Here is an 18,177-nt window from a genome sequence, read left to right as displayed (position 1 = left end):
ATTTTGCTTTAACGATTGATTATGTTAATTGACATTGAAATTGTTTTAACTTTAATTATTTAACTTTAGAAAATCCGTAGGTGCACCTGAGCGGGATATCTTTGGTTGCCAGTCTTGAAGAAAACCAGCACATATCCAAACATGAAAGATGCATGACCCGGATACTTATTTAACACTTAATGGAGCACTGTGGCGAAAGCTGATTATTTCTTGTACATAAACTAAATAAGTTAAGGTTTGTTGTTGTTGTTGTTGGGGTTTTTGTGTGTGGCATTTTCACTGTAGCTACATTAGGGCTTCTTGGTCAGAACGTCAGGGACACTGAGCTGTGCTGGCCCAAGTAAAATGACACCAGTGGCAGCTCCTGAAGTGTGTGCACTGGGCTGATGAAAACAAAGAGGATCAGTTAAAGATATTTGGGTTCTTTTTTTTTTTTTCCCCCAAAGCTTCTGCTCTTTGTGTTTGTTTATTTTACATGAAGTTTTTGTTTATCCAATTTTTTTAACCAATTAAATGCAACTGTTCTTGCTCACAGCCCAACTTTAGGAATAAAGGCAATTTTTGCATCATCAATAGTAGATCAGTTTCCATGTTTAAAGGACTGCCACACTATATGCAAGTATGTACACTTCAATGAATGGACACAACAAGTGAAAAACCTGAATACTGGTCAGTATTTCAATCAGTATCATTGTGACCATAAAAAATAAATATACTCAATTCCAACATTTAAAAATGTAAGCACATGTCTTGATGCATGCTCAATTATCCAGGTAAGTAAATCCCAAAAGGTTGATTCTGTTCATCTGGATGTAGCGTTTTCAGTGGGAGAAACGTTTCGTCACTCATCAGTCATATGCTCATTGTAGATGCATAAATAATAATATTTGTTTTAAATCTTTTGAGCAGTTGGCAAAAAGGTTTGTACAACCTTGTGACAGTATAAAGTATGTGAAACATGATACTTGATCTAACAATACATTGCAAGCATTCACAACCACAGACTGGTCTGCTTTATAGTTGTTTTGTCCTCTCTGAGCAAATGTCAAGCATAGTGTCCGAGCTCACCACTCCGGGATTACAGAGAACTGTATGCTCAACAATGTGAAGCCAATGTGAGCTCTAACTGGACAGATGGAAGGTTTGTCCAAGGCAGCTGCTTCTGCCTGCAGCTTAGAGAACTCACACTGGAGCACGTCCAGAGCACAGACGAGGAACTCGTGGGCATCCTGCACACAGACACACACAGAACAAAACACAGTTTCAGGTGCAAATGTACAAACAGAGAAGAGTGTGCTGCGTAGTGCAAAAAGACAGCTGCTTACTTTCTGATCGTCATCGTCAAACTCTTGATGAGACTTGGTGACTGTGTTTTTAAAAGCAGCAGCTGTTGTGCCAGCTGTCGTTGTTGAAGCGGCTCACTTTGATGTCCACAAACAGACTGCAAACAGCAGAAGTGAAGCAGACACAAAGTTAGTTTGTGTTTCACATGGATCAGCAAATTTGGTGGAGAAACCAAAGAGCGACGGTGTCTTCGCTGTACCTGATGAGCTGGCACTCTGGGTGAAACCTCCACAGCTGCAGCTGGCTGCAGAGCTCCTCAGTAAAGACTCTCAGTGTGAGGAGAGTGTGACAAAGTGGGTGAGAATACCACTTGTCCATATTCTTGTTTTGATTTAGCCCCATCTCATATGTAGTCTGCACCAGGCAAACATCTACTATCCTGGGTTTGTTTATGTTTTGCACCTTTACAGATTATGTAACATAACATCTTGGTTTAAAACAATTCTGGCAAGTTTGTTAAGTTAACATGTTATTTATTTCAACTGTTAATTGGTTTAGTTTGAACTCACCTTGCTTACCTGTGTTCCAGGAACAAAGAGAGGAAATGTAGTTTTACGTCCTGTATTTATAACTTCCTGGTTAATCTGAGGTCACAGGAAGAGGCCAGGTGAAGAAGGGGGAGAATCTTTGTAATTTAATAAAGTTGATTATAGAGTGTGTTTATAGAGAAATGGATTTGTTGTAATATGTATCGACTATACACCGAGTTTTATTGCTAGGAAAGATAGCAGTATACATTTGAATATTGAAATTTTTGCCTTACCTACCAAATGGAATAGTCCAGGGTGAATTGACTATTTAAGCAGATGAACACGGGTGTTCAGGGAAGAAAGGACCAGGTCAGTGTAGCTGTTTGCAGTTTGACCTTAGTTGCTGTTGATTTAAGTTCACTTATGTTTATTTGTACTGAGTTAACTATGGAGTTCAGTTTATTTATTTTTTGTAAATATTGTTTGGTCACAAAATGGTGAATAATGACTCGCTACACTGGACAGCATTTGTCTCCTGCACTTCTTTAACCGCTTAAGTCAAGTCCTACCACAGAGAGTTTGCAGAGCGGGGCCCATGTAGCATGTATGCTTCAGGTTAGGCAATCTTAAACACGAGCACAAAGAGGATGCAAGTCAGAGGATTTTCCTCTGTTGTTCTTCAAATCACTGACTTTAACCTGATATTCGTCTGAACACTGGCTTCATATTCAGTTGAGTGGCATCCATACTCTGTGTCCAACGTAGCCCCCTGGCTCCCCACTGGGGTAGACGGCCTGGAAACTGGCTCATCTCTCTCAGGGACTTCAGAACAGAGCGGCTCATCATCGAAGGTCACCCTTTTCTTTGAGGAACACATCACCAGTTAGTTCAACCAAAATGGACGACATAATGAGAATTCGAGTGTGAATCCTAACATTCAGACTCCACGTGTTGCTATAACAGCTGTTCACGTGTCACACTCGGCTCTGTAGAACGTACCGTGCAGAAAAACAGCAGCGAGTTGGGAGAACACAAAACCTCCGTCTGGACACCAATGTCCTTGACTTCACATTTGTCAGTGCTGATGTTACCGTGATAGAAAGACACAAACAGTGCAGTCACAGTGATGAATTTACTGGAGAAGAAACACAAAGCAATAAATCAGCTTTAAACAGGAACACAGTAAAAGGACCTCATATCTCAGATCTGTAGCAGAAGGTGGCAGGAATGTTACACGTGTCACGGCTTCTTTGTCAGGTACAGCTGAGACTGGAGGCTTCGGACCTGCTGAGTCCTTCTCCAGACCATCCTCAGACTTCATGCGCCACCATGAAGCCTTCATTGTTTTGTTCCTCTGAGCCTCAGCTGGAGGTGAGGCTGGGGCAGCAGAGGTGGCTGGAGTGTCAGGGCCCACATGTTCATTTGTGAGATCCTTTCGTGCACTCACACTGGAAACTAAACGACAGCACAGAAGATCAGTCTGCTGTAATGCACTCAAACTGCCCTCAGCGCCTCAAGAAAGTCAGCTAAACCGACTGCATGGAGCTGTGGACTCCACAGAGGGAACAAATCTACAACTTACACATTGAAAACTGATTCAACTCAAATATTCAGACAAATTAGAAAACTATGCTTAAATGTAGCTAATGTCCAATAAACACCGTAGTGGAGGGAGTTTAAACCTCCATCAGCCTCTCTAACATAATGATGTAATGCAGACCTGCTGTCAGTGTAAATCTCCAGGACATGTCAGCAAAATCAAAGTTTAATTAACTGAAATGGGGGACTTACCTAACACTAATACTTCATATAGTACTTCAATCCACTAATCAGTTCAAGAAGTTTGTTTTAAAATATGATTGAACAGAAAAACACAATGCGCATGTGCAAATAACAGTAGCCAGCTGCTGCCAGAAGATGGCGGCAAAGTAAAGGTTGGCTGCAAAGCTTTATGACACAAGCTGTTTGATAAGAAAGCAGAGAAATTTCTTTACTTTGGGACATTTTGGTCAATGTGTATTATTACATTTGATTAAACAATCACTGCTTTTCCTCCAGGCTTTCTGAAGCTCTGTCAAAGTTTTTCTTTTCAGTCCTTTTTGAGTGCAGTCCTTGTACCCAAAATGTATTGCAGCATATCTCAGACTGGGGTGCAGTGTGTCCATAATTGGACCTCTTTCCTGTCGGGGTGGGGCTCTTCCAGGGGGCGGGTCTTGGGTGCTGACCTTCATCTCGGCTTACACCGAGTTGGCTGCCCATTGTCTCAGGGCTTCCCACCCCTTGTTCATGTGGGCCCCTTTAAGGACCTCCCTCCTGCTCCTGCAGGGATGAGTGCGCAGATATCGCCGAGATGTGTGGCTTCAGGCCTTCGGTACTCTTGTGCAGCTGCAAATGGCTCGGTCTGTCTCTTGCTCGTGGGGGGCATTATTGCGGCTTCCCAGCCTCATTTTCAAGTACATTTTGTGGCAAACAAACACTCACAGTTGACACTCTCTCTCATTCTCTCTCTCACACTCACAAGAATTATTGTGTTCCAGGTGCTGTATGCTTGCTTTTTTCACAGGTGGACAAACATACAAAACAAATACAAAATCAGGAAAGGGGAAAAACTTTTTCACATGAGAGTAATTGAGAGTGGTGCAGGACATGTATAAGGGCAGTGAAACAGTGTAGTAGAAAGGATCGGTGGTTTCGAGGTAGGGGTGGGATTATAGTCCAGTTCATCATACAGGATCTTTGTATGCCGTCAAATAGGTGATAGGATGGTTTCACAGTGTGTGGCATCAACTGTGAAACATAGAGGAGGAAGTGTGATGGTCTGGGGCTGTTTTGCTGAATCCAGGGTAGGTGACTTGTACAGAGTGAGAGACACCCTGAACCAAAACGGCTACCACAGCATTCTGCAGCACCAATACCCTCTGGTATGTGCCTAGTTGGTCAGGTTTCATCCTACAGGAAGACAAAACTACCTGAGGAGCAAAGAACAAGATGGTAAGCTTGAAAACATGGAGTAGCGAGCACAGTCTCCAGACTTGAACCCATCCAGCTGGTTTGGGATGAACTGGACACAAGAGTGAAAGCAAAACAACCTGCAGGTGCCACACATTTGGAAATATTATTGTGACCCACCTGGCACTGGGACACAAACTTGACTAACAAAGCAGTGAAATAAGGTCGGAGTAATGAGTAATATTACAAACTAACCACCTGCTATTACCAGTTTCAATTCACCTTTCACATAAATAAATATTTTTGTACATATGCAAGTATAATTTCAAACTGAATTTCTGTTATTACTTCATTTCAACTGCAGCACCACCATTGTTTGTTTGTTTGTTTGTTTGTTTGTTTGTTTACCAAAGAAAACAATCATTCTCTGTGGGGAAAAAACTCACTGGTGGATCCTCACCTGTCAACTTTTGGCTCAAACCTTTGAGCCAAAAGCTCAAAGGTTTGGCTCTCTTGTGCAATAAAACTTGTGAACCTGCTTCCCCTCTCAGTGTCTGCCTTGTGCCAGTTTTGACTGTTGCAAAGAGGTGAACTTAAATCTAATTTACAACAGCAAAGATGTACACAGCCTTTCTCCTGTGGGAGAAGCTTTATATCTGTGTTAAATATACAAGTTGTGGCCATTTTCATAATATTTGATTGTTTAACATTCACATTGACAAAGTAAGGATTCTGGGGGACACGAGGTGTGCTCCAGCAAATATTTCCTCTGTGGTCCCATTAAATATGGATTTAAACATGAAAGAGTGTGAGATGGCAAAATGAAAGACATTCTGTACTTAATCAGAAATACAGATATTAGAGGTAAAACCACTCCTGTAAAAGTAGCTCTTTGGAGGATTTTTCTACCAGCTATTTTTTTGCAAAGCTAATTGAACCTTGTTCTATATTAATGTATTATTAAAGTAACATTAATACATAAGAAAATTAACTTTACTTGCTTAAATTTTAATTCTCATAAATATAATCAGCTTGAATCAGTTTGGTAGAACATGAGCAGAGAAAAAGACGACAATTTTAAAATATCTCTACATTGTAGAGAGCGACTTTGCCTCTAAACAGAAAAGGAGTAATGAACGGGTTAAAGTGGGATTCAGCAGGTGGGGGAAAATCGGTCGTAGTGGCTCAACAATGGAAAAAGAATCGCAATTCCTATTCAGAGCTCCAGTAGATTTTCTTTGTATACAGGCTGTGATCAGCTGATCTGGGCTGCTGGTGCTTTGAGGTTTACTGCTCTTTGTGGATTTACACACCTGAATTTAACAAGATGTAAGCAGGTGTTTTATGAGTTGTCCTGGCTGACTTCCATCATCTACACTGACAGCACACTGTTTATGTTGTGTTTATACTAAACAGTATGAAGGGTATTCAGTGAATAAATCTAAGCATAATCAGCTTCACTTCAAAATCATCTCAGCTGCACTTGATGTGACCAAATGTATGCAGCAAGCAGGTGAATTCTGTACATTAAGTGAATTAAATAAGAATAGATAATCTGACTATGTTACAGAATAGACAATATAAACATATTTAAAATTAAAGGAATTGGGTGTTTAGGGCCCGGATGGCTTGGGGACAGATGCTCCTCTTGAATCTCTCTGTCCTTGCCCGGATGATGCGGAACCTTCTACCGGATTGCAGAAGTTGGAACAGTTTGTTGCCAGGATGGGACGGGTCCTTCAGTATCTGCGCTGCTCTAGTCCGGCATCTCCTGGTGTCTCAGCAAAAGTAACTATAATTACTAAAATAACTTAAAATTATTCTATTTTCCTTATGCTAAGTGTGTCACATACTTACTGAGAAATATCTGTTCTTATGGAAACACCTTAACAAACCTATGATAATTAGCCTACAAATCCTGACATGCACTCAACCCCTCCCACTCCCAGTCTAACAGGTTTGCTGTATGTGTTGTACAAATGGGAGGAGCCAGAAGATACCTGAGATCTTGACCTAAATGTAACAGCCCTACTTTACGTCGACACTGTAAGTTCATTTCCTTACAATCCTCTGATAGTTGTTTTTTAGGGGAGGGTATTTTTTTAGCCTTTATTGAGAAAAGACAAAAAACTGGGAGAGAGAAAGCAGGGGGCAGACACGCAGTAAAAGGCCTAGGGGAGGATTTGTTTCCGGGCAATAGCATGTGGGTCACATGCTCAGTCAGGTCGGCTGTACCGTTGCCCATAACAAGAGTTTCTTATATATATATATATATATATATATATATATATAACAGTACTGTAACATAATCTCTGCTTGCTTAACAAAAGCACTGATCCCACAGTGAGTGTTGGGTTGTAATTTGATACCATTTGAAATCCTTGGGTTGGGTTATGTTTGTTTGCCTTGTTCAACAAGGAAGTGGCATGGCAACCTTTGTCTAAGATATCTTTATTAAGAATATGCTTTAGTATCTTAGGATGAGATTAAGAACAAGTGTAAATTGTATCCAAATACAAATGCACTATATTATATTGTAATATAACATTGCGTGGGCTGCTGCCCTCACGATCCAGCCCGTATAAGCAGAAGAAGATGGATGGATAATATTACGTTTATTATTTGTGTCCAAATCTGTTGCTGTCTATTCCAAGTTGATATGTTTTCACAGACTTTTGTTTAGGTTTTTGACACCATTTCACAAACTGCTGTTAAAATAAAACAAACCGAGGTGCTTTTCTTAAGTTTAAAGCAGGACCAAATTCAGTATCACTTTGCTAATATTAAAACTTTCTCTCTTCCACAGGCAAGCAAAGAAATGAATTTTCAGTTTCAAGTGACATTCCCCCAACCAACTGACACACATCCTGTAGTACAGTGTATATTTAACAATAACAGCAAAAAGCTCAAGAAGTTACTGAGGCACAATGACATTAATGGACTTTACCCTTCTAGAGAGTGGAAGGAATGTATAACGCCGTTGATTGCTGCTGTTGTAAAACACAACACATATATATGTTCTTATCTTTTAAAACAGGGTGCAGATCCAAATATACCTTCTCAGTGTGGCTGGTCACCTTTGCATTATGTCTCACGTTCCAAAGCTCCACTTTTTTTTGTGGAAAAACTTCTAGAAGCAAAAGCTGATTTAAATGGATGCCATGCTTTCACACCACTGCTTACTGCTGCCACCAATGACAGAGAAGATGTCATAAACATGCTCCTCTCTGCTGGTGCACCGGTAACACTCTTACCTATAACTCATCCTGAGCATTCTGTTCACAACAAAAGATTATCTGAGATGATTCATAATATTTCATCCAAAGGAAATGAACTCTGCTCCAAAATCAGATATTTTTTGGATATGGAAATTGCTATTCCTGAAAAAACACCTGAAGAAGTGTTCAGAACTTTTAACAGTCAGATGCTGTTGGAAGATCCTCAGAGCCATCTAACCATGATTGAACTTCTCTTTACTGTTACAGGGCGAAATGCGGAAAAATACTGTCAGGCGTGTATTAAATGGCTAAAGGAAACTGGAAATGTGAATACTTACATTGCAGGTGCAGCCAGTCGCTTTCCAAACATCTCTAAGACACATGTAAAGCTGGCAGTTGAAAGTTTAAATGCAGTTTTCTGTACAATAGATGACATAACAAATGAGCAAGCACTAGCTGTAGTTCCACAATTACTGAAAGTGCTTGACTCAAAAGACAGTAGTGTTTGTGAAGCAGTGTTACAAACACTGTATGTGATAACACAGAAAACAAAAGGCACACAGGACTGGGACTTAGACTTTTTTGAGAAGTTATGCAGAACAGTTGCCCCTTTTGTAAATGAGAAGCTCCCGACTAACATTAGGGTCTATACATACGGTATATTGGCAAACCTACGGTTAATCGAACAGGCAGCTAACATTTTTACATCAGTGGGTGTAACTTCAGTGCCTGAGGACATACTGACATCAGCTGACATGAAAATGAATGAAAAGCTGAAAGAGGTGCTGAGAAGTCTGAAAGAATATCTGAGCAAACCAAACTCAGAATGTGAGGGAAATGCAGCATCATCTGTGGCCAAGAAGAAAAAGAAAAGGAAAAGGAAAAAGAAGGAAAAGACACAAAAGCAAGAAGACCCAAATGCTGAAGTTTCCACTGCAGCAACTGATCCAACAACAAAAGTTCCTGTTGTAGAATCAACTTCAAATGTGAAGCCTTTTGAATACAGCACCATTGAAAAATCAGAAAAGCTAAACTGGGATCCAGTCAGCAACAGGTGGAAGGACAAACTGGAGATGCTTGCTGGCTCAGATGACAGTAAAATATCCAGAATCAGAAGCATTATTTATGTGAATGATGCAGAATTCAGAATAGCGAAGGGAAGTGATGGTACTGAAGTCTTCTTGGGGCTGAGAGAGGACGGCACAGAAGTTGCCATTAAGAGAATGTCTAAAAGCAACTATGAAGAGCTGAAGAACGAAGAAGTAATTCTACGACATCCAGAACTTGATCATCCTTATATCGTACGATATGTTGATGCTGCAGAGGACAAGAACTTTGGATATCTTTGTCTGCAACTTTGTGAATACACCTTGGAAGAATATATCAGCAATAATGACCATGACCCACTGATGTTAAAGAAACTTGTCAAACAAGTTCTTGAAAGTCTGAAGGTGCTTCACTGTCAAAATCCTAAAATTCTCCATCGAGATATTAAACCTCAGAACGTTTTGATTGGTAAGACACGATTAAATTTCAGGAAAAAAACAAACATTTTAATTCATATTTACCAAATGTGATTTTATTTTATATCATTCCTCCTGCAGATGTTACCGGGAGAGCAAGATTAGCTGATTTTGGCATAAGCAGACGCTTACTCAAAGGCCAAACAACTTTACGTACACGCAGTGCAGGAACCAAATGCTGGATGGCCCGAGAGACTTTAGCAGAAGAATCTGTGATATCATACAAGTCAAGCACAGACATCCAGGTAAAGTCTGAACACAAACTTGATTAACTGAAAGATGGCTTGGTAAACATATCTAAACTGATAACATGTGTTGTTATTAAGGTGGCAGGCATGCTGGTCTATTATATCCTCTCTGGAGGCCACCATCCATTTGGTGACAAATCCTTTGAATGTGAGTTCAACATTGACAAAGGGACGTACAGTTTGGATCACGTTCAAGATGTGGTGGCAAAAGATCTCATCGAGTGGATGATCAACAAAGAGCCAAAGGACAGACCCAAAGTAGAAGAATGCTTAAACCATCCCTTCTTCTGGACTTCTGAAAAGTGAGGGAATTATTGACAATTAATAAAAAACATTTTTTTTTTTTATCATTCTTGGTTTCTGCCTGTCAAAGAGGGATACAGATGTTCATTTTAGAACAAACTGAGCCACAGCTGATCATCCCGGATCAAGCTAGTTAAGCATTAATGCTACAATGTTGTGCTAATGCTAAATCCGCTATTACACACTTCTCCTTAAATTTTTAAATGCTTATTAATGCAGCTTTTTTGTATTTATTTATTATTACTTTTTATATTTATTTTTAATAATTTCCTTTCCAGGAAAACTGAATACTTGAGAAAGATCGGTAACAGGGACAATGTCGCAAACTATCGAAAGGCTGAACAGGAGCTGATTGAATCTCTAGAAAAATGTGCTGTGGATGGATCCTTTAAACAGTGGAAGAATAAGGTGACTGTAACATCAAATATCAAATGTCTAGATTCCTAAAATCCGCTTCATGGCTAATGTGTTTGTTGCAGTTTCCACAAGAGCTGGTTCAGAAATTGGAAGGTAAAAAGCCCTACACTGAAAACACGTTGGGATTACTGCGCTTCATACGCAATCTCCATGAGCATTAGTGAGTTAAACTAATTTACAAGTGACTCTATCTATCTATCTATCTACTAGGGGTGCAACGATACACAAAATTCACGGTTCAGTTCGATACTTTGGTGTCACGGTTCGATATTTTTTCGATACAAAAAAATGTTCATGCCTTTTTAATTTGTCATTTATTAAAATTATAAATATATATTTTAACTCAAAAGTACAGTTTTTAAATGTAATGTTTCTGAAACAACAAAATAATAATAATAATAAAAAAAAATCTATCTGATCGAGAAATCACTCATCTTTGGAAAAGAGAGTTTATTACACAGAAATGGCTCCAAAATAAATCCAATCCAAAATAAAAGCTATACTATACGCGTCTTCTGGGGTATACTCTCAGCAGCATATTAAACATATCAGGTCCCCATAAGGAGAATCATGTGCTAACCGCTGTCTAAATGACTCGGGTAAAGTTTGTAGCATGCTGGTTGCTTTTGTCTGCTTCCACTTGTCTTTGCACTAGGATGATGTCGGCGTAAATGTGCAGTCATATTCATTGTGCTAACGCATAACTAATGCCTTAGCGCTAACTGCGCATTAGTTCCCACCAATTGAGCATTGCGTGGCACATCCGACATACTGTTTTACTTTTGTCCATGACGCGCTTACCATCAGGGTCATGCTTCACATGAAAACCAAGATAGTTCCAAACGCCAGATCTGAATGAGGGTGGGGGAGGTTCAATTTTGGGTAGCGTTGAGGCAGTTGCCATGTTGCAACGAGCTTAGCTTCTGCCTTGCTAGCTTGCGCTGCGCTCAGTGGATCTGAACTCGACAGTGCAGCCTAGGCGGAGTAGTCGAACGCAGATCCACTGAGCGCTCAACACAGACAGCATCGTCAGAAGAAAAGTTGATAAAATAAATAAAACATTTTGTATTGTTCGATACATATGCCTACCGAAATGAAAGCACTGTATCGAACGGTTCAATATCGATACGAGTATTTTTGCACCCCTGATATCTATCTATCTAGAACTCTGCTTGTCTTACTTACCATACAGTAATAAAACCTTCCTTGTTCACAGTGCCAAGGAAGCAGCTCAAAATGATGTTCTGGCATTGTTTCCTGATCTCTTTGGGAGCATTCACACATTTGCAAAACACCAAGGCTGGAATTTAGAGACACCATTAAAGGAAATGTTTCAAAGAGAAGACAGCGAGGATATTAGCACAGTTTTGATGGTGCCATCTAAAAGCACGGAGGAGTCCCTGGGTGTCCCCATTCAAGAGTCTCAACCCAGTGAAGTCAAAGTTGTCAGCAGCCATAAAAAATAAAATAATAACTGCCAGTAGTAGCAGAGATGTCATATCGATGTGCCTCCTGCTGCTCTGTTAGTTCTTAAGGCATCATGACAGAAGACACTGATCTGCTGTGGTGATCCACATGTTTGCACATAGTTGCTGTTCCTTACACAGCCTTACATTTCACCAGCACTAATAATGCACCAACTTGAAGTTAGATTTGTGCCTTCATGGAGCCACGACCAAGACCCTGAGACTGAACCAGCTAAATGGATTTTAGACACGGTGTATGATTTATACTGTCTTGTGTGAAACAAGTGCCTGATGTTTTAAAAAAAGTAGTTATTGATTTTTAAAAGTATGAAAGAAATAGATTAGAATTACTATTTTTCGAGTCTCTTTATTTTAATTTTGTTTTTGTGAGGTTGTGTACTGTATTTACACACAGTTATGCTACTTTTGTTATTCTGTTATCTTTTAGGTTGTAGTTTCTAATTCATTCATACATTCATTAAGAAACACAAGAAGAAACAATGAGGTATACTTAAAGAGTGGAACTTGGTAAGATCGGTAGCAAACAGAGATCTAGGTCTAGAAAAAATACCATTATATTTTTATTCAGTTAATCTTCATTGTAATGTTAATGTAGCCAGGTGGAAGGTCGATATTATGGGACATGCCACTGGATGGCGCTGTTTCTTTTGGGGTAATGCACTGTATGTATTTGAGTTAACACTTGTATTATACTATCTCTGTGGGTAAGAGGGAAAATGTACCTTGTTAACTATTTAATCTTGGCTCTGTATCTTAGCAGGAGAAGCCATGTTTGTTTTATTTCTGTATGTGTTTATATCAGACACAAAATGACGCTAGACGTCCTTGAGTTCCAGATGCTGATAAAGTTGGGGAAATAACCTGCAGTAGCAGTGGGTTACCAGTGCACAAAGCTGTTACTGGATAAGAACTGTCTGTAACAATTTTATTTCTTTATTTTTACAACCTTTCTTTATTTTCTTCTGAGTGCTTACTTTATCATTCAGATTAAAAGAACCCCAAATATAATCTGTGTTCTGGGCTGGTTAATTTAGCCAGGCTACATTAAATTATGTGTGTGTGTGTGTGTGTGTGGCTGGGGGGAGGGGGGTTGAGGAACAGATATAGAGACACTTTTGATTTCTTCCACAAATACAAAGGTAATAAAGGAGCAGTAGTTTACACTATTATAGTTTTAAATACTTCCATTCCTGATCGCAGCCTTTCACAGATTCTAAACAGAATAAATACGTTGGACATGCCTTTTGCTTTGTGGAAATTACCTCGGGCCTATGACAGATTCAAACTGTACAAACATGTATGTCACATAGTAATTGAAAAAATCTTTGTACTTAATATTAAGAGCCACAAGTGGCTTTAGTAAATATTAAGAGTTTGAGATTTTAACCATGCAGGGTTTTTTTTTTCTAGTGAATGGTACTGAAAATTTGCAAAACATACACATTATACATATTTAAGAAACATGATTTCGTATTTTGTTTCTCGTCATGTTTTCTAAAGCAAAATACAAAGTAAACAGTAGATTGATTCTTTCTGTGTAAATAAATCTGTAAAACTGACTGTAGGACGTGTCCCTTCCTGGTTTTTTTGTTGAATTTTAAATCTTTTCACCACAATACAAAGTAAAAGTAAAGCCTAGCTTTCTTTTGTTTTAGCTATTTTGCACTTTAAAGGTCTGAGAACTAAAATATAAACTACACTTTAAGTTGAATTATTATTATTATTATTATTATTATTATTTAATTGTAATTTTTTTCTTATTATTCCATAACAGTGTGCGATAAAAGGTAATTACAGACTTTATGCCGTTATTATAAAATAATATGTTTTTTATCTATGCAGATAAAAGATTTATTGTATTGGTCTCATTTTAAGGGGATTATTACTTTCTTTAATATTGTATTTTATATACGGATATTTTTCTTTTTTTTTCTAGTGTCAGTGTTTTTATGTTACTGTAACTGAAATTATTTCTTCTTTTCCACCTGTTTATTCAGCTCAGGATTTTATTTCCCATTCTTGACTTTATCAACTTTCAAATGTCAACTCCTTCATAGTTTTCTTAAATCAGAAATATTTCTTAGTCACCTTGCAATCATTGGATCTTAGGAAACAGGCATCACCATTATACAATGGTAGTGAAAATATTCATGACACTCATGAAAATGAAAAAAGATCTATTCATATATTTGGATTTATCTTTTTAAGTTAAATATTTCTGTTCTAATAGTTTTGTGGATACAAAATAATATGACAGGTCTTGAAGGAAAGTAACACATTTACTCTCATTTGGGGCGCCTGAGGATGGATCATTGAGTTTGCCACCTACCTTGTGTCCTCATACCTGGTGGTAATGGACAGCATGTTGCCTTATCAGCACTGGGGTCTTTTGTTTGATGGTTCCACAGTGCCTCCCTCTGGCCATGATGAAGTATCACACCCCTCTGCTCTTTCTATTACAGGGAAAGTCTAGAAAGCACAAACCTTTAATAATCACAGCTGAGATCATAAACTGTAGTTATCCTTCCTTCCTTTCCTTCTTCCTTCCTCTTAAGCACTTAAGGGTTGCTGGAGATGGCTTGAAGACTATCCCAGCTGTCACAATGTAAAACTCAGGGCACACACTTTACAGTTCACCACTCATGATCACATTCCCAATAGATGATTGTAATTCCCAAAAGAATCAATAATTAACCTAAAAAAGCGAGTTGTTGGACTGTGAGCCGGAGCACCCTCAGAGAACACAACATGCAAACAGCAGCCAGCAGATTCACATGCACGACCTTCGTGCTGTGAGGCAACAGTACCAACCACTGCACCACCGTGCTGACCTCAGAGTGCAGCCGTATGGTGGAAAATGTTACTGTGGATGCTTTAGATCAGGGCTCTCAAACTCGCGGCCCGCGGGCCATTTGCGGCCCACGTCACCTCTACTTGCGGCCCGCATATTGATGTGAAGACCTTGTTTTTTTTTAAATTATTAAACGGAAAATGACGGCAGAGTGTTACAGGCATGGCCCTTTCAGACTGTAGCCTCATGGGCGGTGTAGTCCATGCTGCAGGGAGAACGTGTGGGACCGCCCCTCCCGCTGTGTGTATGTGAGCGTGAGGGAGCGAGAAAAAGTCGAAAAGTGCGAGGTGCTACCAAGCAGAAACGGGAGATGGAAGCATGTAAATAGAAAAGCAGAGGTGGAAAGAGTACTAAAATATTTTACTCAAGTAAAAGTACTATTACTTTGCTGAAATTTTACTCAAGTACAAGTAAAATTACCTGTCTAAAAATTTACTCAAGTAAAAGTAAAAAGTAGCTCATTTAAAATTTACTCAGAGTTACAGTTACATAGTTACTTTTTTGTCAGCAGGAGGACAGCCTCTTCTGAGTAGGGCAAACAAAGACAATGGGATAAATCTCAAAGTAGTTGTTTTTTAATTAAAAGAAAAACTTTCCAAATTAAAGCGCAGTGGCAGTTAAACTGCAAGTCTATACATCAAAATGGATAATGGTCACCAAACCAACCAACCAAACTGTCAAAACCATATAATTCTTTTACATGTGAATGTGTTTTAAACTGTCAAATAAGAGAACAAGTACTGAATTGAGCTGTATGGCAGCTGCTATAAAAATGTGTTTTAATTTTTTAAACTTGGCCCTGCTCTGTTAATTTTGAGGAGCAATTCAATTCAATTCAATTCAATAAAACTTTATTGATCCTGAAGGTTGACCCCGAAGGAAACTGGGTTAAGGTTGCCGACCTTTGCCAGCGTCATCTTACCCTCCGACCATACATACATTACACAAACATCACATAGGGAAGACAGGTCAGAGAGGTATAACGATGGAAAATGCACCACGTGAGGAAAGATAAGGAGGAAAAAATTAAGTCCCCCTAGACTGAGCTCCAAAAGGGAGATCAGTTTGAGAACAGAAAAAAAACACCTCTGCACATAGCACATGTTATTCTTTTGCCTGCAGTGTGAACATATGTGGGTTAAGTAAGAAAGTAGCCGCTTCTGTCTTCTGTCCAATTTAACTATTTTTTTTTTTAAAATAAATTATTATTATTAACAAACAGGAAAAGTGAACACATTTTCTTTTGGCAATTTACCAATCAAGTAAAAATATTTTAAGTTGCGTGGACAACAACGTGCCCAATAACAGCTTATGTCTTAACTTAATGTGATTAACTTGAGCACAGCCTTTTTTGCTAAAATAAATGTACAAGTTTCATTTAACTTACCTCTGCATGCTTGTGCAGGTTTGATGTGGAATTTTTAAAAGCTGCTAACTCGGTCTCTCTGGGCAAACACAGCTTACACTGCATAATAAAGCTGTTGCCTTTCTTGCACTTGAAGCTGAAATGGTCCCTTAAATACGGCCAGGGGTTCACATCGGTTTCTTCGAGTTCAGGGTCAGCAGAATTCGATGGGGTTTCTTTTTTCGCTGGATCTGTACCACCGATGTCAGACTCCATTTTTATCGTGACCCAACGCTAATTTGTTCTACTACCCATTATTCCCTGCAGTATTTCCAAAGCGCAATGTTGTTTTTTTTTTTTGTTTGTTCTTTTAATTTACTCAGTAACGGGTGTGATTGAAAATGTAGCGAAGTACAATACTTTTTAAAAAATATACTTAAGTAAAAGTAAAATTACCGACTTGGAAAATGACTTTAAAAAGTACAAATACACAAAAAAACTACTCAATTACAGTAACGCAAGTAAATGTAATTCGTTACTTTCCACCTTTGTATAAAAGTAACCACTGCAGCCAAAAAGAGTGCCCAGTTGTAAGTAAGCTATTAAGACTTGACTGTACACTGTGTTCGTGTTTTCCTCCGAAACAATAAAGTTCTGCTGGAGCAGCCTTTCAACGCCTCTTTCTGTCTCTCGCTAGCAAAGTTGACCCAGACAGTAAAGCTAGTTCTCGGCTACGAGCCCGACACGGAACCCAAAGTATTAGCCGGAGGTCTCCTTACCACGGTTTGGAGCCGCGGACCTGGCCGAGGTAACAAGATAGTGCAAACATGTTGAGGGATTGGCTGTGTTCGTTCAGTGAGAGAAAGAAAACAATTTTCACTTGGAGTTGAAAACTAATGTGTACGCTTATACCTGCATTTTTATTTTGTTAAATACAAACAACATTGTAGCAAAAGTGCTGCCACGTGTCTGGCCAGAAAGAGCTGTTTATTTGGTAGTTCAATGAAACTACTGTACTACACTGCTGAGTGACTGCCTTCTGCTTGTCAAATACATTTCATTGCAATGTTGACCCTGTGCTAACTTGCACATGACAAATGAAACTGAAAGGCTTCAGATTGTTAAGAGTGGGGGAAAAAATTGCGTTCATGTTTGCAATTTTGTCTTGTTACACAATATTCTGAATTAAATGGAACAAACAAAACACTACATTTTAGGAAATATTAATGGGTGTTTTTGTGTTTGTTTTTTTGTACTACTTGGACACTAAAGTGGCCCTTCAATGAGATGATGGTGCCAGAAGTGGCCCGTGGCTCATTTGAATTTGAGACCCCTGCTTTAGATTATATTACATACAGAAAAAAGTACTGGTTTATTATTTTAGTGGGCAAAAGAGTCAAGATTGGATCTAAAGGATGTAAATGGAGAAGCGCAGTGCATTTCTACTCAGTCTGAACACTCGACACAGCCTCATTCACACAGCTGCACACACATGATTAGGGGAAACTCAACATTCAGTATCTTCTTTTTTCATCAAAAGACTTTCTCTGTATCTCTGCTCTGTTTGTTTTTGACTTGAAACACTAAATAAAAGTTTTACTACACATCTGTCTCTATTGTTTAATCAGCAGCTGTAATACTAAACTGTCCAAAATTTAAAAGTCTACATTTAGTAGATTTAGAGATATTTATTTCACCACTTTTAGTTAATGATACTTTATAAACCTATTCTGCTGTTTAACAAAGACAGTATCATCATGTTTAAAGCACTTTTAAATCTGACAGCAGCACTCAGTTCTCCTGCACATGTGTGATCTTGGAGTGAACTGAAGGTTCAGATGCATCTCTCAGGTCCTGTGTGGAGACTTTGCTGGACTTTGTCTGTCTGTTAAAGATGTGGTTTTCAGATGCTATTCAGCTGGTGTAGATAGTGGGGGTTTAGGTCTGAAACATCTTCTTTTGTCCTCCATTCATCCAGTTTCATGAGATAACTTTTTGGTACAAGGACTGGACTGAAAATGA

The 18,177-nt window shown here is 38.9% G+C and overlaps 1 protein-coding gene across 1 annotated transcript; it reads left to right on the top strand.

The window, feature by feature from the left end:
* The first annotated feature begins 6,755 nt into the window (after positions 1-6,755).
* Positions 6,756-12,954, top strand: LOC146391407 (uncharacterized). The gene is made up of 7 exons (XM_084924349.1): positions 6,756-6,809; positions 7,570-9,496; positions 9,586-9,749; positions 9,831-10,054; positions 10,334-10,463; positions 10,535-10,632; positions 11,689-12,954. The coding sequence occupies exons 2-7, from the start codon at positions 7,582-7,584 to the stop codon at positions 11,936-11,938; spliced, it is 2,781 nt and encodes a 926-aa protein (XP_084780475.1). The 5' UTR covers positions 6,756-6,809; positions 7,570-7,581; the 3' UTR covers positions 11,939-12,954.
* The last annotated feature ends 5,223 nt before the right edge of the window (positions 12,955-18,177 follow it).

Source organism: Perissodus microlepis, chromosome 3, assembly GCF_051167445.1.
Source record: "Perissodus microlepis isolate ML-2025 ecotype Zambia chromosome 3, ASM5116744v1, whole genome shotgun sequence".
In the NCBI taxonomy this organism is placed as follows: Eukaryota; Metazoa; Chordata; class Actinopteri; order Cichliformes; family Cichlidae; genus Perissodus; species Perissodus microlepis.
This window is presented reverse-complemented; position numbering and strand designations above follow the sequence as displayed.